This window comes from Cygnus atratus, chromosome 23 (assembly GCF_013377495.2).
Source record: "Cygnus atratus isolate AKBS03 ecotype Queensland, Australia chromosome 23, CAtr_DNAZoo_HiC_assembly, whole genome shotgun sequence".
In the NCBI taxonomy this organism is placed as follows: domain Eukaryota; kingdom Metazoa; phylum Chordata; class Aves; order Anseriformes; family Anatidae; genus Cygnus; species Cygnus atratus.
The window spans coordinates 4,231,827-4,257,909 of record NC_066384.1 but is presented as its reverse complement, the minus strand read 5'-3'; the positions used below and the strand labels follow the sequence as shown (position 1 = coordinate 4,257,909).

The 26,083-nt window shown below is 58.4% G+C and overlaps 1 protein-coding gene across 3 annotated transcripts in view; it reads left to right on the top strand.

The window, feature by feature from the left end:
* The first annotated feature begins 7,672 nt into the window (after positions 1-7,672).
* Positions 7,673-26,083, top strand: part of WASF2 (WASP family member 2) — a 33,054-nt gene continuing 14,643 nt past the window's right edge. For all 3 annotated transcript variants that reach the window (XM_050715224.1, XM_035562332.2, XM_050715223.1), the window contains exons 1-2: positions 7,673-7,786; positions 24,341-24,494. In XM_050715224.1, the coding sequence (XP_050571181.1) occupies positions 24,365-24,494 (130 nt within the window). In that variant the 5' untranslated portion in view covers positions 7,673-7,786; positions 24,341-24,364. The remainder of the gene's footprint in view (positions 7,787-24,340; positions 24,495-26,083) is intronic.

The following is a 26,083-nucleotide window of genomic DNA, read 5'->3' as shown; positions in this document are numbered from 1 at the left end:
GCCAGTGTCCCCAGTGTGTGCCCATGTCCCCCCATGTGTGCCCATGGCTCCAGTGCAATGCTGATGGCCCCCATTATGTGCCAGTGTCCCCAGTATACCCATGTCCCCCAGCGTGTGCCAGTGCCTCCCAGTGCGTGCCCATGTCCCTGGTGTGTGCCCATGTCCCCCATGCGTGCCCATGTCCCCCATGTATACCCATGTCGCCCAGTGTGTGTCAGTGTCCCCACTGTGCCCCCATGGCCCTCATTTGTGCCCACAGCCCCCAGTGTGTGCTCGTAGCCCCCACCCAGTGTATGCTCGTGTCCCCAGCATGTGCCCATAGCCCTCAGCGTGTGTCCAGAGCCCCCGCTCAGCGTGTGCCCATGTCCCCTAGTGCACGCCCATGTCCCCCACGCGTGCCCATAACCCACGTGTACCCATAGCCCTCACCCCGCGTGTGCCCGTCGCCCCCAGCGTGTGCCCAAAGCCCCCAGCATGTGCCCATGTCCCCAGTGTGTGCCGGTAACCCCCACCCAGTGTGTGCCCCTGTCCCCAGCACGTGCTGGCGCTGGAGCTGCCCCCAGCCTTGGGGGGGGGCCACGGGTGGCCGTGGCAGCCGGGGGCAGAGCACTCGCAGAGGTCTCCACTCTCTGGTAATTTTAAAAGCCGTTTTGGAGCCGGAGGAGCTGAGATCAGCAGAGCAGGGGCCAGGAAAGTGAGGGAATAAAAGCGAGGGCTGTTGCAGGCTGTTAGCAATATCTGCTGGCTGGTGGGGCTGGCGGAGCCGGGGGGGGGGGGGGGGGCTGGCACAGGGTGGGGGGCTGCGCGCCCACCCCAGGGGGAGGCTCCCCGTTACGGGGACGGGGTTTGGCAGCCGGGGTTCTTCCCTGGCACCCAGTGACCGGGGGGGACAAAAAGGGGGGGGCTCCACGCCAAGGATCCCACATCTTGCACAGAGGGGCCCCGGTGAGGGGGAGAGGGGAATCGCCCAGTGCCAGAGCTCCACTGGGGCACAGCGGGGGGAGCCTCATGGGGTGGGGGCACTCAGGGCATGTCCCTGACCCCTGAGGAACATAGGGGTGCAAGGGGACGGCACCCCGAAAGTGCTCAAGCTCCAGGGGGGGTTCTGCAAGGGACACAAGAGGCCGCCAGGAGGCCTTTTAGGCTCGGTGGGGCTATGGGGTGGGGAGGGGGCAGCTGCGCCCTATAAAGGCTGAGCGAGCTCCGCTGGGGGCTGGAGCTGCTTGGTTGTGGTGGGGACCTTGGCTGTGCCCTGCAGGAGGAATGAGGTCAGGATCGGGATCGTGTCCCTTGGGGCTGGCAATGGGTCAGGGTCTGGTTTGGGGGTGCTGGGGTGGGAGCCCGGGGGCACCGTGCGGGTTTTTGGGGGGTATGGCGCCAGCCCCGGTGTTTGTTTTTCCGAGGGCCCAAATTGTGCGAGTTATCAGCGGTGGCAGAAGCGCCGTGCTTCCTGTCTCGGTGTGCACGCCGGCTCCTCGGGGAGGGATTAAGGGGATTATATTATTATTTGTTATCACTGAGGGGGGAGAAAAAAAGAAGAAACCTCCATTGCTGGGAACTCTGCCTAATCGGGGCAGAGATTAGCTCCCTCCCTGGGCCTCCGCCCAGCTGGGCTGTGGCCACAGACAGCGCCCGTGGGCACCGGGACCACGGTGACCCTGTGCAGGGTGGGGGTCTGGGGGGGACCACCCTGCACCAGCCCTGCGGCTGTTGCATCCCTCCTGGCAGGGTGACACGGGGCCACCGGGGTCCCTGGGGAGCTGCTTTGCCTGCAGCCACGCGTGGGAGAGGATTTGGGAGGCAGTGGTCACCGTGCGGATCTTCCAGCCCCGGTGGGGAGCAGCGCCTTGTCCCTGCGCGTGGTGGCACCTTGTCCCTGGGCACCACCAGCGTAAGGTGAGGCAGGGAGAAACGTTCCCGACTTGGCAGCGTGGGCAGGGGGTTTCTGCCTTCCCAAATGCTGAACCCACGGAAACCGGCCAGCTTGGGGTGCCCAGCCTCCCCGCAGGATGTGTGCCCGACAACGGTCCCCTTCATCTCACAGAGGGCGCAGGGTGAGGAATGCAGCCCCAGGGGGAGGCGAGGCCGGCAGGCGGGTGACTGGCTGGGTGCCGCAGGCTGGGACGTGCCGCCCGCCCTTCCTCGCCCCGTGTCGGCCGCCCTCTTCCTCGCCCTGGAGCCCTGCGGTGAGCAGTGCCCCGCTGCCAGCTCAGCCCTGCCTGCCTCTGACTCACAGGGAGCCGCCCCGACGGGGCTGCAGGGCAGGCAGGGTGCCGCCATGTGCCATGGGTGTCCCCGTCTCATGGTCCCCTTGATGTGTCCCAGCCCATCCTCATCCTCCTGGGGATGAAGGCTGGGCTGTACCACGGTGTTTTGGGGACACGAGGGAGCCTGCAGGGCAGCGAGGGCTCTGGATGGGGACCGGGAGGGTGACAGTGCTCCAGCTGAGCTGCGCACCCAGCTTTGTGTGGGTGGCGTACCCCATCCCATCCTCCCCTCTGTGCACTGCCCCCTGCCCATCCCCATCCCCGTAGGGCTGCAGGCATCCTTTTGGGGAGGCAGAAACCCTGCCAGCCCTCGGGGCACGGGACACCCCCGGGCAGCACCGCGGCCAGGAGCGCTCTGTGCGCTGGCGCAGAGGTCTCGGGAGATGGGGCTGGCTTTTCCTTCCTCTCCACAGCTCTTCCTGCAGGGCCGGGAGTCCCCCAAGGCCAGCCTTGCTCATTATATTGCAGCTCACCTATTCCTGCCCAGCACAAACAAGCGCACATCTCTATTTATTTATTTATTTCCCTCTTTCCAAACCCCCCGGTTTTGAGCAACCGGAGGCTGATCCAGGCTCAAACGTGGGGTGCAGGCATGGGGCAGCCCCTCACCAATTTCACCTTGTCTGTAGCGGGGCTGAAACCATCGACACAGCCACAGAAAGGCTGTCATTAGAGCTGCCTCCACGCACCCTTCCGCTGATGGACCACGCTATTTTCTTTAGTCTTTTATTTACACTTTATTGCTCTTGTTTTTGCACCGGCAAGCGCTGCTGGAGTGCACAGAAATCCTTCAGATCTCGGCTGGCAGCAGAGCTCTGCCTAATCATAGTCATTATCTGGAAGCAGGTAATGGGCATCTTTCCCATGTTAATTTGAAAACAGAACTGGCGAGCGCAGGATGCCGGGGACGGAGCAGGCTCCCAGGGGGTGCACGGCCACCCCACTCACCCCGAGGTTTGGGGTGGGGGCGTGGGGGGCACAATCACGCCGGGCACGGCCACCGCCCTGGGCTTTGCGCAAAATAAATCCTCCTTGGGAAGAGCTGCAGGCACTGCAGCCGGTTCCTGGCCGGCATCCCACAGCCGGAGCCCATCGGTGCTGCCGCAGCAATAAAATCGCCAGGTCTTGTTTTCACGGCGAGGATGATGCTGACTCGCCCTCCTCCCGCGCCGCCTTCAGAACTTGCCCCCGGATCGGCCCAGCCTGGCTCGGTCCTTCGTTAACAAGGACTCATCCCTTTTATCCCCGGCTGCGGGAGGGGACGGGGATGGAGGGGAGCGGGGAGGATGTCTCCCGTGGGCGAGCCTCCCCCTCGCCGGGGCCAGGAGGGGAAGGCTGGGTGGCGTTGGAGTTTCGTTTGCTGAGATACCATTAACGAGTGAGCAAAGGTTGCGGAGTCTCCATGGAGACAAGACAGCAAGCGAGACGAGCGGGTGTGCAGCTGAGGTTAGAGCTGATTAGTAAATGTCAGCGGCGCGGCAACTGCCCGCCGCCGAGCTGGCCCGGGGCCCCGGTGGGCAGCGGGCACCCCGTGCGGCCGGTGTGTCCCGCACACCCAGGGCGTCCCATGTGTGCTGGGCACCAGGGGCACCCCAAGTGTCCTGGGCACCATGGGCGCCCTATGTGCACCCCAAGTGTCCTGTGTGTCCTGGGCACCATGGGCGCCCTATGTGCACCCCGAGTGTCCTGGGCACCAGGGGCACGCCATGCATCCCGCATGTCCTGGGCACCAGGGGCACTCCGTGTGTCCTGGCCTCTAGGGGTGTCCCATGTGTCCTGAGCACCTCATGTGTCCTGGGGACCAGGGGCACCCCACATGTCCTGGGCACCATGGGCACCCTGTGCATCTCATGTGTCCTGCACACCAGGGGCACCCCATATACCCCATGTATCCTGCGCACTACAGGCACTTGCTGCATCCTGCGTGCTCCATGCACCCCATGCCCCCTGGGCACTTCATGCCCCCTCCATGCCGAGTGCACCCTGTGCATCCCGTGCCCCCTGTGTGTCTCCCTCACGTCCCCCACACCCTGTGCCCCCCTTGTATCCCCCAGGCCCTAGGAACCCCACGCACCCCGCGTGCCCCACGCAGCCCGGCTTGCCACCGCAGCCCAGGTTGATGCCGACTCATGGGAACCAGGGATTCAGGACCAGCCCCCAGCACGCCGCTGGGTGCCCGTTTCCAGAGCATCCTCACAGCTCTGGTGCTGACAGCCCTGGCTGCCTTCCCACGGGGAGCGGGGCTGCAGCTGGAGCCATTCTGCCTGCGCGCCAGCCGCCGTGCCGCGCTCCTCGGCCATTTTGTGAGGCACGGGGGCAGCGGGGAGGCAGAGCTGCCGGAGGCAAGGACAGCGCCGGGGGCAGCTGGCCAGGGACAGGCACCCGAGGCTCCCTGGCAAAGCCTGGGGGGGACTCGAGAGCCGCTTGGCCACCATCCCCCAGCACCTCCGGGCAAGGACACGGTCACGGCCTCGTGCGAGGCTGGGGCAGCACGCAGCGCGAGATAAGCTGTGATTTTGTCCCTCCCGTTGAGGATTTTTGCTCATCCCTGTCCTTGGGGTGTGGCGAGGAGGGATGAGGCTTGACCTGCTGGATTTTAGCGGGGAGCAGAGCCCAGGCTGAGCGGTGGGAGGGAGCTGGAGGGGGCAGCAGCGTGGGGCAGGGCCCTGCTAGGGTTAGGGGGGCTTGGATGCGGCCAGAGCCCACCCAGGAGAGAGGCAGGAGCAGCCCAGCTGTCTGTCCCCCAGCAAAGCATTTCCCTCCAGAAAAAGGCACCTGGCAGGCGAGAGCATCCCTCTCGCAGAGAAACAAGTGTCAGGGGGTGCTGCGGGGGGGCTGGATCCCGCAATTTAGCAGGTATTATTCGGCAGCTATAAACAGAGCCTCTCACACAGGCGGGGAGAGATAAAGGTTGCAGCGCAGCTACAGATTAGGTGGTTCCCTTGAGGCTGTGACACCTTGAGATAGAAGCAGATCTTCTTCAAGGCGACGGCTCGCTGGCAGCCTGGAAAACCTGGAGCCCGCGGCCTCCCGCAGCGCCTCGCCCCGCAGCCCCCGCCTCGCACCCACGGGTGGGTGCTGGCGGGTGGGGGGGCACGGCTGAGCACCACTACTTGGGATGCTGCGCATGGAGGGGCGGCGCAAAACGGGCGAGAAAAAGCCATTTCCACCATGATCACGCAGCCGTCTCGGCCAGGATGTGCCGAGGGGTGGTGGTGACGAGGCCCCAGCACCGCAGGTACCCGGGGTCTGGGTGCTCCCAGCAGGGGAGCCACAGGACTGCTGGGGATTTACTCGCTGCGGTTTGTTCCGAAGCACCCAACAGATGCCTCCAGCCTCTTTCAGCCGAAACGAGCCCGGCGCTGGTGGCAGTGATCAAGCAGGGGAGGGAAGATTTAATGCCCCAGGTGCGCAGGCAGAAGCGCTGCGGCAGCAGCACGCTGCTCGTTTTGTATCAGGTGTTTGCTCCCGCGGTTTGGGACAATGGGAATCTTTGTTCTCCCTCCTCCTGTCCCCCCTGAGGGTGTCTCCTCCAGGCAGAGGAGGATTACGGCTCTACAGCAACCTGCCCTGCCTCGCAGCCCCACGCCGGGCTGTCCCTGCACACCCCTGGGGGGGACTGGGGAGGACACACCGAGGGCGCTCAAGCTGGAGGCTGGAGGCAGCTTTTTGGAGCCTCCGCTGCCTCAGCCGGAGCCACGTGTGGAAAATCCGAGCACAAACCTGCCTTTTGTGGGGCTGGTGCCTGCTGGAGGCTGCCCAATTCCCCACAAGCACACGCGGTGCCAGCCCCGTGGCTACCAGCGGGCTACCAGCTGCCTGCCGTGGAAGGGCCAGGCCTGGAGGGAGGCCTGCGGGGAGCTGCTGGCTGCGGCCCAGCTGGGTGCCCTGTCCCCGTGTCCCGCCCCATGACATGTCCCTGTCTCCTCCCTGTGTCCTGTGTCCCCCCTCATGCCCTGTGTCCCCCCTAGGTGTCAGGGGGCTGCAGGGTGTCCTTCTGGGCTTACACCAGCATCCCAGCTGGGTGCCCTGCTGCTGGGCACCCCCTGTGCCCTGTCCCTGTGTCCCCCCCATGCCTTGTCCCTGTCCCCTCCCATGCCATGTGTCCCCCCCATGCCCTGTGACCTCCGCCATGCCCTGTGTCCCCCCCTGTGCCCTGTCCCTACCCATGCCGTGTACCCCCCGTGCCCTGTGTCCCCCCATGCTGTGTCCCCACTTGCCACGTTCGCCTCCATGCCATGTCCCCCCGTGCCCCGTGTCTCCCCCATGCCTTGTCCCTGTCCCCCCTGTGCCATGTCCCTCCTATGCCCTGTGACCACCCCCGTGCCCTGTCCCCCCCCGTGCCCTGTCCCTGTCCTCCTCCATGCCCTGTGTCCCCCTCCCCATGCCTTGTGTCCCCCCCCGTGCCCTGTCCCTGTCCTCCTCCATGCCCTGTGTCCCCCTCCCCATGCCTTGTGTCCCCCCCCACGCCCCGTGTCCACCTCCATCCTGTGCCCCCCCCCGTGCCATGTCCCCTTCATGCCCCATGTCCCCCCCGTGCCCCGTGTCCCCTCCATCTTGTCCCCCCCCCATGTCCTGTCCCCCCCATGCCCTGTGTCCCCCCCATGCCTTGTGTCCCCCTCCATGCCCTGTGTCCCCCCCGTGTCCCCTCATGTCCCCCCATGCCCTGACCCCCCCATACCTTATCCCTGTCCCCCCCCACACCCCGTGTCCCCCCCACGCCCTGTGTCCCCCCCATGCCCCGTGTCCCCATCCATGCCCTGTCCCTGTCCCCCCCATGCCCCGTGTCCCCCCCCATTCCCTGCCCCCCCCCCCAGCTGTCAGGGGCTGCAGGTTCCCCCCCCCCCACCCCGCCCCGTGCCCGCAGCTGCAGCGGGGGCCGCCAGGCCCTGCCCGCCCAGCCCAGCCCTGTCCCTGTCCCCCCCCTCGCTCCCCCTTGGTCCCGTCCCGCACCCCCCCCCACCCCGCTCCCCCAGGTGGAACGTTCCTCCCAGGGCCTGAGAGCGTAGAGGCGGAGGGCGACACCAAAGGGAGGCTCTCGGAGAGGGGGGAGGGAAGGACATCCCCCTTTCCTCTAAAGTCGCGGGTAATATTGTCGTCCCTCACAGACCCACAGCGAGGTTTTAGAAATGTCGTGACTAGGCGCGATGTCGCGATTCTCCCCTCCGCCCCGGGGATGCGTCCCAAAGGCCCCCGAGGCTCCCCTCGCCCCGTCCCCCTGGTGGTACTTTCCTCCCTGTTTACTCTCTTTGCGCGGCCGCCTTGGGTGGGGTTCTTCGGCTGCTCCGGTTTCGTACGCAAGTGGCGTAGGGCGGCTTTGATAGACAGCCACTCTTAGCCAATGGCGTGGCGGCATTGCTAGCCGGCGAGCCAATGGCGCAGCGGACCGGCGAGCGGGAGGAGGCGGGGCGAGGCTCAGTCAGGACAGGGAGGGGGAGCCGTGGAATGGCGGACGGCCGGGCTGGCCCGCCCTGGTGGTAGCGAGCCCAGGGGCCCGGAGAGGACAGCACCGGAGCGAGGTGAGTGCTGAGAGGAGCCGGCGGCGGCCCCCCGGCCCTTCCCGCCCGCTTCTTGCCTCGGGAGAGCGGCGGAGGGGTTGGGGTGGGCTGCTAGGCCCTTGCCAAATAGTGAGCCACAGGGCTGAGGCGGGCGGTGGTTCCTGCCACAAAGTGAGCTGCTAGGGCCTGTGGGGGGGGCTCCGGTGCCCCCGGGCCGGAGGGGGGCAGGGGGCGGCCGTGGCTCTGTCCCGGGCTACCACTCGCCCGGCCCCTCCCAGGAGCCAGGGCTCGGGGCAGGGCGTGGGCCCTGGGCTGGCCTGAGGGGCTGGGGTGAGCTGGTGTCCCCGTGCTGGGGGGGTTGGGGGATCAGGGGGTGTGTAGGGGGGATAAGGGGGTCTGGGGGGTAGAGGGCGTGGGTAGGGGGGTCAGGGGGTCTGGAGGAGGCATTAGTGGGGCTCGGGGTGTTAGGGGGCCTGGAAGTGGGTTAGAGGGGCTGGGGAAGGGGGTTAGGGGGTGTGGGAAGGGGGTATAGTGGGGCTGGGGGTGTTGGGGGTTAGGAAAGTGGGGTAGAGGGGCTGGGGGGGGATTGGGGGGGCTGGAGAGGGGGGTTAGAGGGGCGGGGGGGGTTAGGGGGTGTGGGAAGGAGATTAGGGAGTCAGGAGAGGGGGGTTAGGAGGACAGGGGGTAGTTAGGGGGTCTGGAGGGGAGATTAGTGGGGCTGGGGGTGTTACGGGGTCTGAAGAAGGGGGTTAGAGGGGCTGGAGAGGGGGGGTCGGGGGTCTAGAGGGGGTTTAGTGGGGCTGAGAGTGTTAGGGGGTCTAGAAGTGGGTTAGAGGGGCTGGGGAGGGGGGAAGGGAGTGTGGGAAGGGGGTTATGGGCTCAGGAGAGGGGGGTTGGTAGGAGTGGAGGGGGTTGGGGGTTTAGGGGGTCTGGGGAGGGGTTAGTGGGGCTGGGGGGTTAGGGGGTCTGGGGGAGGGGGTTAGGGTTCTTGGGGGGCCTAGAGGCTTAGTGGGGCTGGGGCGTTTGGGGGTCTGGGGAGCGTCCCTCGCTTTGTGGCCCGGTGCAGGCCGCGCTGGCAGGGTTTGACAGCAGCCTGCCTTAGAGGTGCTCGCGAAGAAGCGTGCTCGTCTCGTACCTACGCAACGAGCGTGCCTGGGCGTGCGGCCGGCTGCTCGCGCTGCGAGCCCTGGGCAGTGGGGAACCCTCCCTCCCTCCAGGAGGGGGACCTGCGGCCAGGTGCGTCCCTCGCCCCGCGTGGTCACGCTGCGCGGGTGTGCGCGGGCCATAAAGCGTAAAACTCCCAGGGTAAGGCAGCGCGTGTTAGGAAACGTCTTCGCCAACGTTAAATCCCTCGGCGCTCGCGGGGGAAGCAGCGTCGAAGGGCGTAACGGGACGTGGTCGGGAAGTTCGGGCAGATGCGCTGACCTGCCCCTGACCTCAGACCTTCTCCTCCTTCCAGGGGAGAAGTAAGTTGCTGGAGAATGTCCTCGGGGTTGTGCCTCGCTAGCAGTTAGGCTTGTGTTGGGGTTACTCCTTTGGGATACGAATAGCAGGTGTCCTTTGGAGGAAGGTAAGAGATGGCAGCTCCTCCCTTTCGGCTATTATTTGACCTCAAAGACCGTCCTCGGGTAGGATTTTTTTTTTTTCTTTTTTCTCCTTGCCAGAAGTTTCGTGTTTGGTGTTATGTTCTGCTTTCAGCAGGAGCAGAACAGCCTGCGTCCACGCAGGTCAGAGCGCTGCTGGGACCGTACGACGGGTTGTCAGCGCTGCAAGCGGCAGCGGGCACGAGACAATACCAGTAACAACAAAAAACCGGCGTTAAATACGCCTGCTCCAGACGAGAGGCCGTAATTTATTAATCCTTCTGTAACCCTCGCTCTCGTGTGTCCTTCCCTAGGCCTTGTGAGAATGGGAAGGTGGAAAGTAAACGGTGTGGGACGCCGGCGGCGGGCGCGTGAGTTCCCCTGTGGCAGAGCTGATGCAGAGCGTTCCTTTGTGGGAAGTGCTCGGTCACATGAGGAAGGGGGGTTGTTGTGTTTTCCACCCGTTTCAGGCGTCTGCAGAACTGTCCGAGCGCTGCAGGAATGCCAAACGCTGCGTTGCGACACTTTTCGGTCGGATTCGCCTCTTAGTGACCTCGAGCGGGATTTTTGTCAGAGGAACCGATGCGGAGTTTACTCCAAAGCTTGGTTAAAAACAAACCGGAGCTCGCATCCCCCCGCTGGAAACGCAGAGTGGAGATAGGGTGACTTTGAAAATCTGCTCGCGATCACAGCCAAGGACAAGCTTTATCCAGGAAGCAGGGTGGAGCAGGGCAGACGCTTCAGCTTTAAGCTTTTTTTTTTATTATTTTCTGAGTGCTGTTCTTGAAAGCAGAGTTTGAATGAGAGAGCTTGAGCTAAGCTTCAGAGGCCCAGCTAATTCTAATCGTCGGTTGAGCTGCGGTTGGCGACGCTGTCCCAGGGCTGGTCGGTGGCAGCAGGGCTCAAACCCAGGACGTTTGCCTAAAAATGAGCAGTTTCTGCTTGGGGACGAGCCTCGCTCTGCTCGGGCCGAGGAGCAGGTTTCCCCGCTGCCCTTACTAAGCAGGGGTTGTATGAGGTTAGCCTCCAGCGCCGATCCGAATGTAAACTTCTCCCCACACCGCATATTTGCGCTGCTTCAAAAAATAAACAATTTTTTTTTATACCTTGCATCAAGTTCAAAAAGTAAATGCCCCAAATTCCAGCCTTTTTTTTTTTTTAAAAAAAAAAAAAGCAACAAACCAACAACCAAAATTCTGCTGGCTCCTGCCTGTCAGGCTCTTCCTCTTCGCAGCTGTGGAGGCGAAGCCTTTCCAAGCTCTCTGCTGCTCCTCGGGGTTTTTGGAGCTGCTGTGGGGTGACGTTAGCAGGACCCCTGCTTAATTTGTCCGTTCCCAGCCCCGCAGGACGGGAGGCGCGGCAGCAAAGCGCCTGATGTCGCCCATATTTCCAGCTTTGGGTTCTGCCTGGTCCGCATTCCTGACAAATCCTTCCAGCTCTGGTTTTACGAAACTACGCTGGGGGTGGGCTCGGCAGGAGGACGAACGAGGAGGAATTACGGGAGGGGAGAAAAAAAACAAAAAACAAAATGTGGTGTGTTCCTCGCCACTTTATTCTGTGCAAACCCTCCCTGAAACGTGGCTTTGGGAAGTGAAAAAGGGGTTGGGGGGCTTGGGGCCGCAGCCCTCCTGTCTTCAGGGAGGTCTCCGCAGGGTTCGAAGCGAGGGGCTGAGCTCTTCGAGCGGGGCGCCGGCCTGGTTTCCCGGCGAATAACGCGCCGAACGAAACGGGGCATTTTCAAGTTGCAATTCAGGAGGCATTTGTGAGCAGTGATTCATCACAAATAATACCAGCTCCGTGATAACTGCCAACCCAGTTTCTCAGCATGCCTTGAATGTATCTCATTCTTCGGGGCTGGCCTAGGAAAAGTTGATTTCATTCACAAAGCTTAGATAATCGTGTAGCGTGGGTGGAGGGGTTAAAACTTCAGTGATTGCCTCATGCACGGAGTTACACTGGTAAATCAATCTCTTTTTTTTTTTTTTTAATGGTGATGGGAGAACAAAGAGGGTTGAGATTAACCTTCCCACAAACTCGGGTTAGTTCTCTTTGTCAGGCTGCAACAAGGAAGATCTCAACAAGTGTAAAGCTCCGCTTTAATCCTCGCAGGTAGTTTGTTTTGGTAGGCTTTCTGGACTCCGCCGCCGAATAATTTTGCAAGCGAGGCTTCCCCCTTGGCAGAGCCGGGTTTGGGGATAGCACGTAGCGCTCGGTTATTCAGCCGAGCAGAAAACACTGCTGCGTGCGCTGCGCGGCTCGGCCAAACCAGGAAAACGAGGGAGTGGCAGTGGTTGGTGGGTGCTGGCGTGTTCCTGTGCCCTCGTCCTGGAGGGGACGGGGGGCACGTGGCAGAAACCCCCAGCCCAAAACCACTCCCAGGGGTTACAGCAGCCGGGACAGGACCCGGTGCGGCCGCTCGGGGCTCGGCCTGCTCCTCGCTGTCCCTTCTGAAGCTCAGGGTGCGCAGGAGGCAAAGCAGAAGTGACGCTTTCCCCGTGCTGAAAGAAACTCGGGAAAGCAAAACTCTGCTCTTTTCCCAGCAGAGCAGCTGCCTGTCCGGTGGCGGTGCTGTTCTCGCCGCTAACGGGGGCTGTAGTAAGAGATTGTGTATTTATATCGAGCATTTATTCTCGCTGCACGAGGCTAAATATTTGCGAGATCAGGCCCTCGCTTACCACAGATTAACATTTATTTAAATATTTTCGGTATTTATAAACACTGGCTTTAAAAAAAGGCGTGTGGAAGTGGCTTCTGGGTAATAAGCAAACGCCTGCTCAGAGCAGAACCACCCCGGTGACATTTACTTCCTTTGTATTTCTGCAACTCCCTGCAATAAAAAGCCCGCGTGTTTTCCTTTTGAGGAGGGGAGGCTCGCTGCCGGGGCGGCCGATCAGGCCCCGCTGCAGGTAGGAGCTGCTGCAGGAGGTCGGCAGCTTCGGGGCTGATCCTGAGTCGAGGTTTTCTGGTAGGTAGGGTTTGTTTTTTTTTTTTCCTTCCCGGGAGGCAGCAGGGGGAGGTCCCTTCCCGGCAGAGCCGAAACGTGAACTTCCACGTCGCGCTGTTGAGCAAGCAGCACGAAGCGGTCAGCGCAGCCTCGGTCCAAAGCTCGCCTTCAACTGAGAAACGGTTCCTCGAGATCCTGCCTTAATTCCGGAGCTCACGGGAAGGCTTTCTGGCGTTGGGTCCCTGCAGAAGCAGTGGAGCACGGACGGATCTCACGCGTGCCTCTGCTGGGGGCTTTGCTGGAGAGATGGTAAAGGACCAGGAGTCTCGGTTGGTGCCCCCCAAACGGGGTCAGCAGCGACCTGCTCTGTTCTTGTGGCGCCTTCCCTGTCGCCTCCTCTCGGGGAGCGGGACCCCGGACCTGAGTTTGGGAGAAGTGGGGTGTAAGGGGTGCTGCGATGGTGGGAGAGGAAGACGGGGGACTCCTGTGCATCGGCAGCGCTTCGCATTTGTTCCTGAAGGCCCAAATCGCTGCATGGGAGGTTGTGGCTGTGCCACTGCGCCAGAGCTGCTGCTCTGAGATCGCCGCTGACCTCTCCTCTGGAAGGTTTCAGTTCTCCTGCGCAGTAACAGGACTGGCGTGCTATGGGGAGAGGGGCAGAGAGCGCACCAAGAGCCCTCCACTGCAAATAGTTCCTTACTACTGCTGTAAATCAAAGCTAAACCAGGAGTTCGTCACGTTGCTTCCTGCTGGGAGGTCCTCAGTAGGAACTGAGATCTTCCCTTGTGCTGTGCGGTGCCGTCACGTAACCTCCTCGGAAGGCGCTTATGTATTCAGTACGGATGGTGATGCGTTGGTTTGACCGGCTGCTTTCTGAAGCCGAGGCCCTCTTCTTCCCGCACGTGGATTTGAGATTAAAATCTAATTGTAAAGCGAAGGGGGCAAGAGGAGGAAGTGTCTCCTCGCCCGGTGCATGCTGAACGTGGGCCTCGCTGCCCTGGGGTTGCACAGATGCCAGCTGTTCAGGTGCGTTCAGAAACCGATGAGAGCAGCTCACGGAAATGAAATCCACAGAGGACAGTTCAGTGATGGTGTTTCTCTCGGCGTGGTCCAAAGGCCCAGAAGATTGCTGTGACGTGCAAAAGGACAGCAGGGAGAATCGTTGCCCCGTGCTTGCCGTGTTTTTGGGCTCTCTTCTTTCAGCACCTGATATCTGGCACCCACGGGCAGGGGATGCTGCGTGTCTGCAGGCTGGATGGCCGAGCCTGGCCGTCCTCGGTGTTCTTCAGGTTTCATCTCCTGTTCAGTCGCTGACGTTTCCTGTGATGTTACGGAGCTGTGTTCTTCTTCCAGGCCTCCGTTTCTCCTCGCTCGTAAAACTGGGCTAATGACTCTGACCTTTTGTTTGTAAAGCAAAAGGAAAAGGATCAACAAAATACTGGAGCTTATTTACTATCATTACCGAAATGATGAGCCATGCCACTTTGCGGTACTTCAGAGAGGCTTCGCTTATAAGATGCTGGAAATCCCTAGAGAGAGACAGACGGAGAGAGAGGAAAAAACGTTTCAGTTAGAAAAGGAGGAGGGGGAACGTTCCTCCCGGTCCAATCTTGTAAGTATATCCTCCTGCGGCGCATGAGGTAATACCTCCAGCCGTCGCCCTTCCCAGCTGGGCGTTTGGAATAGCCGCTGACGGTCTCTGATTTTATTTTTTTTTCTGTACCAGCCAAAGGGGCTGGTGTCACTTAGCACGTAGGAGCGAGCCCTGCCTAAACCATTCACATGCCGGGGAGTTTTGCCGAGCACTTTGTTGACCCGTCTGTATTACCGCTAATAAGATCGAATGTGGTTTTAATTTCTCATTTCCTCTTTTCACCGGACGCCCTTTTCCTACTTGTGAGAGTCTCGCTTCGAGTCTCCGTATCGCAAAAGTCTTTTCTGTCGCCCAAAGAATGAGCGACGCTTTGCTTTCAGGCGGCTCCGCGCTGGAGGGCTTGAAGTGGCATTGAGAGCGGGCTATCAGCCACAACATCTGATGTATCGGCGGAGCCGCGGTTCATGCATGGAGTGCAAAAAATGGGATTTAATTGGGAGGGAGGGGGAACGGCAGCCCCGGGCTGAATGGCTGGGTGAAAGTTCCCCGACCACCCCTTAGCCCAGCGAATAGTTGGTTGAGTGCTTGCCAGAGCGGAAGCGAGTTCCCTTTCAGGCACCCAGCTTTTGTGCGCCGTAAGAAAAAGCTCACACTTCGGGTTTGGGCCTCGCAGCTGCAAAAAAAAAAAAAAAAGAAAAAAAAAGTGCACACACCCAGATCCTGTTCTTTCAATACCAGCAGCTGCCGAGCCGATCCTGCGCTGGAGGAAGACGTGTGGCTGTAAACACAGCTTGTGCGAAACCTTTACCTTCTGTCTAGGGCAGCACGAAACAACTGGCTGCTTCCCCTTCCTCCGTTAGAAACGCGCGTAATTAACTCGCGCAAAATAGTCTCGTGGTCGCTCTTGAGAATTCAGCCTCGTATCAAGGAGGTTGCGTCTGGGGGCCGGCTTCACACGAGAGGTTTCCAGAAAGCAGCTTATTTATAGACCTCGCGGTGAGCTTTGGTAGGAGGACTTGCGTCTTTAGCATCCCGACCAGGCCCTGATCTCTCCGCTTCCGAAGGGGTCGGTTCAGTAACGCGATGGTTTCAGCCCCTCCGAAATGCTTCGGGGCGATGCGGAGCCCGGCGCTTGCAGATTACAGAAGGTGAGATCACCGCTGGGCTCAGAATGTGCAAAATGGAACCGACGGTTGAAAAAAAGACGTGTTGGGTTTTTTTTTTTTTTTTTTTTTTTTTTGGCCGTCCCAAGGAGATTACGCAGGCGTCTGTCACCGCATCCAAACTGCAACTCGACCTCCCCTGTCAGACCAGGGGGCCTGACGGAACCGCTGGAGCCTGCCTGGAAGGTTCTTCGGTCCCGCTGGCTGCGCCGCTGGAGAAAGTGAGCGCAGGGCTTGTCATTGTGCTGAGCGAAACCAGAAGGCTGCTGCTGCTCCCGGCTCCCCGCAGCTCTGCCTGCAAATCCCCAGCGGCAGCCCGGGATCACGCGCCGTGCCCGGGCGTTGTGCAGGCGGCCTGAGCGTGCACAAAAAGCAGACCCCGCGTCTGCACGCGGGTGAGGGAGGGCCAGGAAGCCCCAGAAGCGGGGCAGGCCCCTTCTCCTCGCCCTCGGGCACGGCCGGCCCAGGACAAGAGCAAGGGGAACGGCTCGGAAAAGCCACCAGGATATGGGGGCTTCTGGTGCGTGGGGGCTTGTCGGGTCTGCCACGTTTCAGGAGCGCCTGCGTTGCCCTTTCTCCGCTCCTGACATCCAAAAAGCCTATTAAGGGTCCTAATGTGGCATCATATATAACATTTTTTGCCTCCCACAATAGAAAACCCATGTGTTATTTTGACTTTATGAAGACACTGTTTATAAACCACTTTAATTTAGATGCTCAAGGCTGTCCTCTTTTTTTTTTTTTTTTAGTGACAAATCCCAGCAGATAAAACACTTCTGGAAAATATCAGGGAGTCACTGTCTGCTTTTTTTTTTTTCCCCTCTCATGTCAAAGGTTAACTTAAAATATTAATGCTGCAAAGATTCATTTAAGATATTTAAAACTGTTCAGGCAAGAATACATGTACATATTGTAATTACTTCCTTTTTCTTACAATTAAAGTAATTGGATTATATTTAATGAGCTATTTACATTTAATAATTAAGAAAAGACTTATCTTTGCAGTATTCCCCAAGTGCAGCAGAAGGGTGGGGGCACTCCGAGCTGTGATATAATTATCTAGGCGTGAGTTGAAACTGAAAGAGCAGTTGAGCTGTATAGAAAACACTTGGAACGGGTTTGGTCCTACTCTTTCATTAATCAAAATAGTTTAGCGCGTGTTAAAGGAGAGGAGGCTGAGCTTAGCTGCAAATGAGACGGAGTTTAGGAAGGTTAAAATACGTTCAGACTTGGGGAATAAGTCATTTAGGGGGAAAAAAAACCCAAAAACCCACGCCCTCTCTCTCCCTGTTAATTACCCTCGAACGCGAGGGTGCCGCTGTGTTGTGATCGCCGGGCTTTGCACCGAGCGCTTTGTGAGAGCGGCCAGGCTCCAGCCTCTCCTCCCGCTGCCGGAGGAGGCTGGTGGGAAGGAGAGGAGGAAAACACGCTCTCCTCATTAGCAGTAATTCAGCCTGGGAATGAGCGATTGGGCCGCGTTTTTGCTTTAGCAGCCGCGCACCGTCTGCAGAAGGCGGCCTGGAGATGCGCGCGGCGCGGCTCTGCTACCTGCGCTACCTCAAAACGGAGCTGCTGGGAGCCGCGCTGCCCGGGGCGCCGACCCGCGGCCCTGCGAGCCAAGACCTTTCCAGCTGAACTCGGTGCCGGCACGGCCTCCGGGGCTCGGGAAACGGGATCAGAGTCTTGCCCGGCGCTCCTTTTGCCTGCGCCGGGACGGAAACGAAGCGACTTCTGCCCCAGAAAGCTTCACGGCCTCGACCTTTAAGGACGTGCTTTCGGGGCGATCCCGTTTTAGCAGGCTCTCGGCTCGCTGGGGCTGCTAGCCCGGGTAGCTCGCTGGTAGCCTTTGGAGCGGGCGTCGTCGGAGACCTCCTGTGGCTGGCCTCGAGCCTGCCCGCTGGCCGGGCCTCTGCCCCACGCTCCTGAAATACCTGAGAGCCTAACGTGGGTTTTCTGTGCCTCGCTAAACCAGGGTTACCTGTTGTGGAGCTTGCAGCCTTGCTCTGCATTGGCCCCGACCTCGCAGCCCTGCCAAAATTAAGCATGGGTTGGTTGGGAAGCGTTCTGCTCCCTTTGCTGCTCCTGTTTCCTAGGAGGCAACAAAGCCGGAGCTCTTGGAGCGCTGGAGGAGCCCTGTCTCTCTCCTGATGTATATCCTCCCGGCAAAGACCTTGAAACCTCTCTGTTTCTGAGCTTTAATTCCTGTTTAATCAATAGTTCCGTATTCTGAGAATCAAATCTCTGTGACGGCTCTCTTTAATTGAACTAAACTGCCTTTCTCTTGTCACGTCTCTTCTAGAGTTTTATTTCAACGCATTTGTTCTGCCTGCATCCTCGCCAGGCATTGATAGGAACGCCAGGTGACCCTCTTTGTTTAACTTGTTTTTCAGCTAAATGAATGAAAACATTAATTAGGGCAATGGTGTGTTTTAGGAATAAAAAAAAATGTCTAGGTCAAGCTGCTGGCGCTGTTTGCGCTCAGCAGAAGCTCGGAGGATCTGTTTGTTCCCCAGCAGAGGCACCCCCGGCCTGATTCCTGCCAGCAGCTTCGAGCTCGTCCCTCTCCAGGAGAACAGGCTGGCGTTTATGTTCCAGCAAGATCATCTTCAGTAAAGCTGATAACAAAAGTTTAAAAGGAAGAGCCAAATTTTCAGTCACACCTGTGCAATCCCCTCGAGGGCAGTAAATGATGATGATAATGCAGGAGCCAGACAAAAAAAAAAAAACGCAGAAAATGGCTTTCCGAGTCTCTTTTGCATTTTTCAGAGCCAGCAGACTGAATAAAAAAAGAAAAAAAGGGGTGTTTTTACTCCGGGAAGCGAGCAGGCCGGCTGTTTGTTGTCTCAAGGACTGCACAATGCTTCGTTCTGCTGCAGGGCCCGGCGTCGGGACAGCGCGGTGGAGGCGCGCGGCGCTGCTCCTGCCCCACGCCGTAGCCAAAACGCCTCGTCCGTAACGCCGGCAGGTCGTGTCACCCAGGTTCTCGGCTTGGTGATCACAGTGGGCTGTTGATGTGTAGAGGGGTGCTTTGGGGGGTCGCCCGTGTTCTCCTGTGGGAGGCAGCCTGGGCTTTTGGTAGACCCTGCTTCAGGAGAGCTTTTTGTGATGGCGGGGGAGAATTCAGCCCTCTCAGAGCCTGGTAAGAGATGTGGGCAGCGTTTTCCCCCGCGCACGGGGATTTACCCGTGCATCTCCCCCGTGGCTTATGGGGAGAATAGAGCACTGTGAAAGGCAGCAGCCCTGCAGCTGCCCTGCGCTGCTGACTCCTGCTCAGCTGCTGGCAGGCTGGGCTCTTAATGACAGATGAGCCTGTGATGCGTATTTGGGAATGAATACTTGTTACAGCTGGCGGGATGGAGTAGTTTGTGGCATCGCATGGCAGTTTGCTCTATAATTTCGCTCCCTATTGCTCGGATGCAGCACTGATTGCTAGGTCTCTCTCCGAGTGTGTAACTGTAGCATTTCTGATTGCTGCATCCCACTTCTCTGTGGCTGCATTGTGAGCTCGGATATAGCCCTGAGCGCTCAGCACAGCCTTCTGCTGATTTTTTTTTTTTTTTCCACTTCTCCGTGTGTGTGTGTGTGGCTGCTGCTTCCCTTTCTGCTAGTCTTTTGGGGTTACATAAAAGCCGGTCTCTTTCTGGCCATTACAGCTACATGGGGGAGTAGTTACTGCTGAGAGAAGCTTGAAATTTGAAGCAGAGTTGTCACAGACATTAGAAAGAACAGTCAGTCTGCGTTGGCAAGCTACTGAGTTAAGTCTCATTTCATACTGATGGGAATTTCAGATCTGATTATCTCCTTCCTCCCTCATTCCCAAACCTGCTGGTGTGTCTAATCCCCCGACGGGTACTCCTAAAGGCTGCTCTCCGAGGCGCTCAGCCGAGGGCTTGGGCTCCTTGGCCGTGCTGCTTGTTTGCGTCCAGGCAGAGGATTTTGGGGGCGCTGCCGAGGGCAGGGCGCTTTGGTCACCCCGAGGTGCTCCGAAACCGAGCTCGGTTTTCCCTCCCCTTCCCCAAAACCGTGCTCTGTCCTCCCTAGGTGCTTTGTGCTGCACCAGACACCGTGACAGATGACGGCACCGCCGGGGTCCAGATTTATTTGCAGATGGTCCCTGATCTAAGAGGTGGCGTGTCACATTGAGCGGGGAATTACCCAGGTGACTCCCACTAACGCTATGCTCCCTGGTCAAATACCGGCGATGAGAACCTCGCCAGATCTCCCCGTCGAAGTCGCCTGTTATTTACAGCCCTTTGTGTGCCTCGCACGCCCACGGCTCACCTTGCAGCCCTGCCTTCCCCTCCGCGCCGCGGCGCTGCTTGGGCTCCCTGCCTGCCCTACAAACCCCCCCGGCGCCGTTTGCTGCCCCTCTCCAGGCTGCTCGTTAGGGAGCGTTTGCTGCGAGTTGCTGTTTGCAGTTGACAGAACCCGCGTAGGAAAGCAACTACTCCATCCGAAAAGGTCCCTGCGTTGCTTCTCAATGCTCGTAATCAAAGTCTGTCTCCTTTATTGTTCGGAACAATCGTCCAATTTTCCCGTGCCAGCCCTATTTATTAAAAATAGTCAATAAGGCAGCTTTGTGCGAGGGGTTTATAGACTGGCAGTTCGCGTTTGAAACGAACCGATTGTACTTGATTCTAATCCAGAACTGGGATTCCTGTGTGATCTGCTACAGCAGGGCTCACGCGGAGAGCAGTCGATGACTTGCTGCCCAGAAATCTGGGAGCAGCAGGCTTGTCTGAAATTTACCTCGTGCTTTGCTCGACGTGCTGGCTTAGGAAAAGCAGAAATCGCATGCTGGGTTTTTGGGTTTTTTTCCCCCCCCCTTTACTGGCCCGTGTTGCGCCACGCTCGTCCCCCAGCACCGCAAGAGCGTTTACAGAAATAATTGCCAAAGCCAGAATCCGCTTAAAAATTGGGGAGCGAGGCGTTCCAGGTGAGAGCTTGTCGCGGAGGGAGCCGCGTGAAGAAGCCCCGTGCACGAATCCTGCTCTCCTGGAGAAGCCCGAGGAGTCCCAGCACGCGGTGAGCCGGCACGGGAGCTGCTGGGGAGGACGATGCGGAGCAGAAGCCCGGTGGATCCTGGAAACGAGGTGCCAGCTGTGGCTGGAAGAGCGCGAGGAATCCCGGAGCGGTAATGTCGGCTCGCGAGGCTTTTGTCGTGCTCAGCAAACTTTCCGGGCCGGCGCGGAGCGGGCCGGGGCTCAGCAACGCCTGCGTAAGCGTTTTGGGAGAGGGGAAATTATGAGGAATTCTGGCAATGCCCGGCTGGAGGTGGGGCGGCGTGCAGCTGCGGGGAGGCGAAGGAAGGGAAAAGAGCCACGGGGCGAAGCTGGGCTTTGCGGATGGTTTGGCTTTTAGTCACCGCCGTCATAACAAGGCTCGGAGCCTTCCTCCGTTCAAGCCGTGACTTGGAGACTGCAGGAGAAATGCTTGCCCCAAGCAGGTAGGAAGGTTCTGCTCCGAGTGGGGGAGAGCAAACCATTTGTGAACTTCAGAAAAACCCCTTGCTGCTTGTTTTGAAGAGGGTGTGAAGCACGACGGTTAGGAGGATGAGCCTTTTGGACGTCGACTGATGCAGCAGCGCTTGTGGATTTGGCACGCGAGCGGCGCCGGCGCGTTTCCCGACAGCTCTCCCGACCGGCAGTCCTCTGCAAGCAGCAAAGATCGCTCAACTTCTTCCCTCGCACAGCTCGCGCTGGCTTTCGGTGCTGTGCATGCCTTTTTTTCCCCTATATTCATCAGAAATCTGTTGCAGGCGGTTTCTTCTCTCCTTTTAACACACCCGTCTCCTCCCCCACGGCAGCGGGGCAGTTGCTCCGTGCCCACCGAGCGCCTTCCTCGCCGTTTCTAATAAGCAGCGTCCGCGCCCCAGACTCCAGCGCTGAAACAAATCTAATCTCGGGCATTAATAAGCCAGTGGAAATGCTTATCTTTGCCTAAAAGATAAGGATTTTTTTTTTGGGGGGCCTCGCGATTTCATTTAAATTGCTTCTGAATGGTAGGATTTAGTCATAATATATGGTCGGCGGTAGTTACGTGACAGTGACTAATGCCTGATGACCACTCTGGCTAGCTGGGGTGCAAAACTGCTGTGCTGTTCTGCCCTGACTACTGAAAGTAAAGCGTTGCTGGATGGCCCTTGCTGGTAGCGTGCTGTCAATCACTTTCTTAATGACTCTTTTAAAGAAGAAAAGCAAGAGCCTCCTGGAAAGCCTTTTTGGGCCTGTCCCTTCCTCGTTTCACTTAGTGTGTCCCTTCCCTGCCCCCAGCTTTGTGTCTTGTGCTGGCTTCGGTGGTTTGCTTCCTCCTTCTCCCTCCGTTCTCGTCTGTTGTCCCTTCTGCACTTTATTTTCTGCCCCTCCTGCTTTCAAAACACACTGCTTATTTTCCAATCCAGCCTATTAATCTCTGTCCCACCTACTCACGAGGCATGAAGGTTTTACAGGAGCCCATTAGCTGTTATCTCTGTACCTACCCACCGAAGACTGATGGGGAAAAATGAGGTCTAACGGGGAAGTGCCGCCTTCTGGGGGCATTGACTGCTTTTTTTTTTTTTTTTTTTTCCCTTGCTGATGTTGGCACCAGGCTCCGTAGGTCCCAGATTTCCTACCTGCTTACTCCAAAACCACCTGAAACCTTGAATCTCCTTGTCCGTCCGCTCAAAGGGAGAGGAAACTTTGCTTTAAACCCCTCTCACGGCGGAGGCTGGCTGTCCGTCACCCATCCCGTCCTTCCTGCCTTGCTCGTCCCCGGCACTGTGCAGGGTTAACACCTCCTCGTGCTGCCGCTCACCAGCCCTCGTCTGGGGTTAGGAGCAGCGGCGGGGCTGCGGAGCCGTCCCCGTTGGAGCCGTCCCCGTTGCCTTGGGAAGAAGCGGCGCTGTCGGAGCGATCACAAGGGCGAAACTCTGGATTCTGCAGTGGAGTGTGGCAGGCTGTGCCGGGAGGGTGGGGGTGGCTGGCAGCACGAGCTAGGCTATAAAGGGAGGGTTTTTCTTAGCCCTTCTCGCTGCTGGCTGTCTTGCACCGGTGCAAATTCCTGCTGGAGTCGGGCAGTACCCTCGCAAAAAAGCAGCTCGCGCCGCTACTCCTTGCTTTTAGTTTCAAACCAGGCGTACGGGAAAGGCTTTGGGAGAGGAAAGGCACAGACAACATATCCAGGCTGGTGTGGGTTTGTGGATTCCGGGGGCATTGCTCCATTTTTCTGCCCTTTTTTTCCCCATAAGTGCAGAGATCAGTGCTACCTGCTCCTGTCTGACCTGGCATTTTTTTTTTACCTTTTTCAGTGCAAGCTCACATCTCTCCCCCCTTACAGACACATTTTTTCCTCTCGCTGTTTTCCTCCCATCTGTCCTGTGCCGTGGAAGGTTTCCAGCCGGGCTCGGTGTCCACCCAGGCTCTGCAGCTCCCACCGCATGTGCTGCCCTGGCCAAGCCCCGAGGAGCACGGGGGAGAAGCTCGACGCAGGCAGCCTGCAAATGCTGCCTTGTTTATGAGAGCTGCTTGTTGGTGCAGACTGCAGTCTGGGGGGAGCTGGGAAACTTTGTCTGGCTTAAAGCGCTAAAGCTGGCAAAAGATTGTAGGGCTTGGGCTGTAATCAATAAAACCCGGGGTGTTTAGAAGTGAAGGTCAGAGTCCTTCCTTATTTCACCCTGTTCTTTAAATATCCCAGCAGTTACCGAGGGCTGCTGCAGCGCTTGGGCACGGCGAAGAACGACGTGGACCTCAGTCCTGGGAGAATCTCTGCTTTTCTCGATTTGGAGGCAAATCTCCCCTCTTCCGGGAGGTTTGCAATTTTGGGGACCCTTTCCTGGTGCGGGGGGCGAGCGCACAAAACCCCTCGCTCGGAGGCGTTGCGAAATGGCAACCTCCAGCTGTTTGTCTGGGAGATAGCTCTTGAACTCCTCTGCCTTAATGGGTCAAATTTAGCAATTCAAAATCTGGCTCGGGAGGTAATTAGGAGGGATAATGCCCACTTCTTCCTCTTAACACCCTGATAGAAAAGCATCCAGGAAGGACTCCTGGACCTCAAAGATAAGCTGCCAGCTGCCACGGAGACTATCAAAGGGTGGCTCAAAGTCAAGAGCAAACAGCTGATTTTTTATGGCGCTCGGTTTTTTGCTGCTGGTGACAGGAAGCCATGTTCCCCAAGCTGTTAGCTTCCTGTTTTATTTTTACACCCAGCCCGAGCAGATCAGCATGCCTATCACATGGGAGCTGGCTGCTCCTCTTGGGCTGTTCCTCAGCTGACCTAGAAAAGCGATTCTTTCCCCTTCTAAATTAATCAGGAGGTCGCGATGGATTTGCTTTCGCCGAGTTTTGAAGGTTTCGTGCGTGGATCGCGCTCCTCGCTCTGTTTCCCCAAGTTTCCCCCTCTCCCGGAGGCAGACGCTCCGAGAGACGTTCGTCGCTCCCACATTTCGGCCTGGTAGCAGAGGAGGTTCGTTGGTCCGAGGCACTGACCTGCACGTAAAAGCACTTTCTGCAGCGTAACTTCCTGCCACTTATGGGTTCTTGATTTTTAAGAAAGCCCTGGAAGCTTGGCCTGCCCGCGGCACAATCAATCTTGATTCCTCTCTGAGCGCGCTCTAGCCCTGCATCCTGATTAGAGCTCCCTCAGCGTTCAACTGCCCCGGCAGGAAAACAATGGTGCAGTGTAAACCCTGGCCCTGGGGGATTTCCCGAGGGAAGAGGGGTGCAGCCTGCAGGATAAGGCACAGCCACCAGAAAGTTTCCTGGTCAGCTGCGAGCGCTTCCTGTTGTTCCAGGAGAGCCCTGGCCGTGCTGCTGCAGGAGGGCGGCACCGTGCCGGCCTCGGCGTGCTGCAAGAAGCTGTGTGGTTGTTTTTTTTTTTTTTTTTTTTTTTTTTTAACCTCTCCCGTCTTCATCCTCTCGGTTTAAGCAAACCTGAGAGCTTGTACGGCTCGCCCGAGACGCTGTGCGTGAGCGCGGGAGGAAGGAGACTGCTCTGAGGCGGCGGATGGGTGGGAAGGGAACAACGGCTGCGGCGGTGCCAGCAGCACCTTGCGCGTGGGCGACGCTGTGTAGTTTTCCGTCTCTGCCTCTGTACCTGAGCTGGTGGGGCTTCGCTGTCACTGCAAGTCGTGGAACTGCAGGATCTTTATTTCTGAAGAACCAGTTTTATAAGGGTGGGGAGGGGGGGAAAGGACGCTTATAAATAAAGCCATTTGAGAGCAGGAAAAACGAACACCATGGCTCTGGTGTGCCTGGAATTTGCGGTTGAGTAATCCTTTCCTGTTTCTTTTTTGGGTTGTTTTTCATCTTTCAGAACAGTGCCTGAAGCAGGTCCACCATGCCGTTAGTAACGAGGAACATTGAGCCAAGGCACCTGTGCCGTCAGACGTTGCCTAGCGTTCGAAGCGAGCTGGAATGCATGACCAACATCACCCTGGCAAATGTCATTCGACAGCTGGGCAGCCTGAGTGAGTACCATGGCGAGCCTGCGCGTTGCCCTCAGGAGTCGCTAGTGCTCTTTATTTAGCTCCCTTTCTACTCTTGTGTTCCTATTTCTCCCCCATCTGCCTTCCCTGGGTAATGCTAAAATGTTTTCCTAAAGAAATCCGATGCTAATTTCATATCCCTGGTCCCACTGCCTTCCCATCTAAAAGAAAATGGGGGGGGAGGGGGGCGTGCGTGTGTGCGCGTGAGTGTGTGAAAGGCTGCGGCGAAGCTGCAGATGGAAGGATGGAGCACAACTCAGGCTTGTAAAATGGGAGGCTCTCAGAGCAGCCAGGATCTTGTGTCGGAGAATGTGCCTGTAATTGCACGCGCTACTAAATGGAGCTTGACTGTGTTGAATCTGCAGCGTGTAAGTAGTCTTATTTTTAATGAAAGATAATTAAAGCGCCCATGCAGAAGGCGCCTGGTTGCCCCTGCTGTTTGTTACCTTGGAAGACCCAAAGTCCCCAGCCTGAGCAAAGCCCTGCCTCCGGAGCGTGGGGGGCTTGGGGCTGCTCGCTCAAATGGCGGCACAGGCTGGAGCCGTGCTGAGCTCGGCTCTCCGGTGGGCTGACCGACAGCCTTGGAAAGGCCAGAGGGAAAACGGGGGCCTACGTGCCATAGGAGGAGAGAAGAGTTAATTGTGGTCTCTCTGGGATGACTCCTTTACTCTGTCGAAACGCTCTGGCTTCTGATGAGCCACCTTTGCCCTTGAAGCAAACCTTTGATAATCAAACGAATATATTGTTTAGCTTCGCGGCGGTGTCCGTGAGCGCTCCTGCTTGCTCTGCAAAGCGAGCCCCTTGGCTTTTGCAGCAGCGTGAACGTGGCAGGGGAGCTTTGGGTACGGTCTCTTGCCAGCAGGGAAAACCGTGGCTGTTGGTAAAATCTGGGCCCGTGTTTGCTGCCAGTCAGTATCGCGTTCTGTTGGGCTGCAGAAATGTCACTGCGCAGGCAGGACCAGTCTTTCTGCTTGTATCCGACTGACCCTTGTTCGTTTATTAGGTCTGGTAGCCAAGATGGTTGTGGGGTGTGAGTAAAATCCATCTCGTGCATGTGAAATGAGGAGGAAGAAGGCAGTAAAGCCGTGCAAATCTCAGCTGCACAGCAAGCTAATCCCGGTCCAAAGGCACGCGGTGGGTTAGTGTGACGGAGCCCTGGCGAGATCCTTCAGGTTTAGACCTTCTCAGATATTCAAAGCTTGCCTGCATCTGCCTTGTCAGAGGCAGCAAAGCTCTGGAAGGCAAACTGCAGCCCGGTTCCTTTACTGGGGAGGTACCCCGGGGTGTCGCTCCCCGATGCTGGACCAATCTCAGGTACCTCGAGGGGAGCACCGGAGGGGGAAACTCGGGAGAGGTGGCTCTGAGTGACACTGGCGTGCTTCTCCGTGCCAGAGGGGGCGAGGCAGGTGGGGAGGAAACGATGAGCACCATCTCCTACCCGCTTCCCTAGGGTCAGCAGTATTCGAAACGAACCAATATTTAGACTAGCTGCTGCAGAGCGCTCGCACCCAGATGACCACGCTCCTGCCCCCCTGCCTTACCTCTCTTGCTTGGGAGGAAGAAATCTGCTC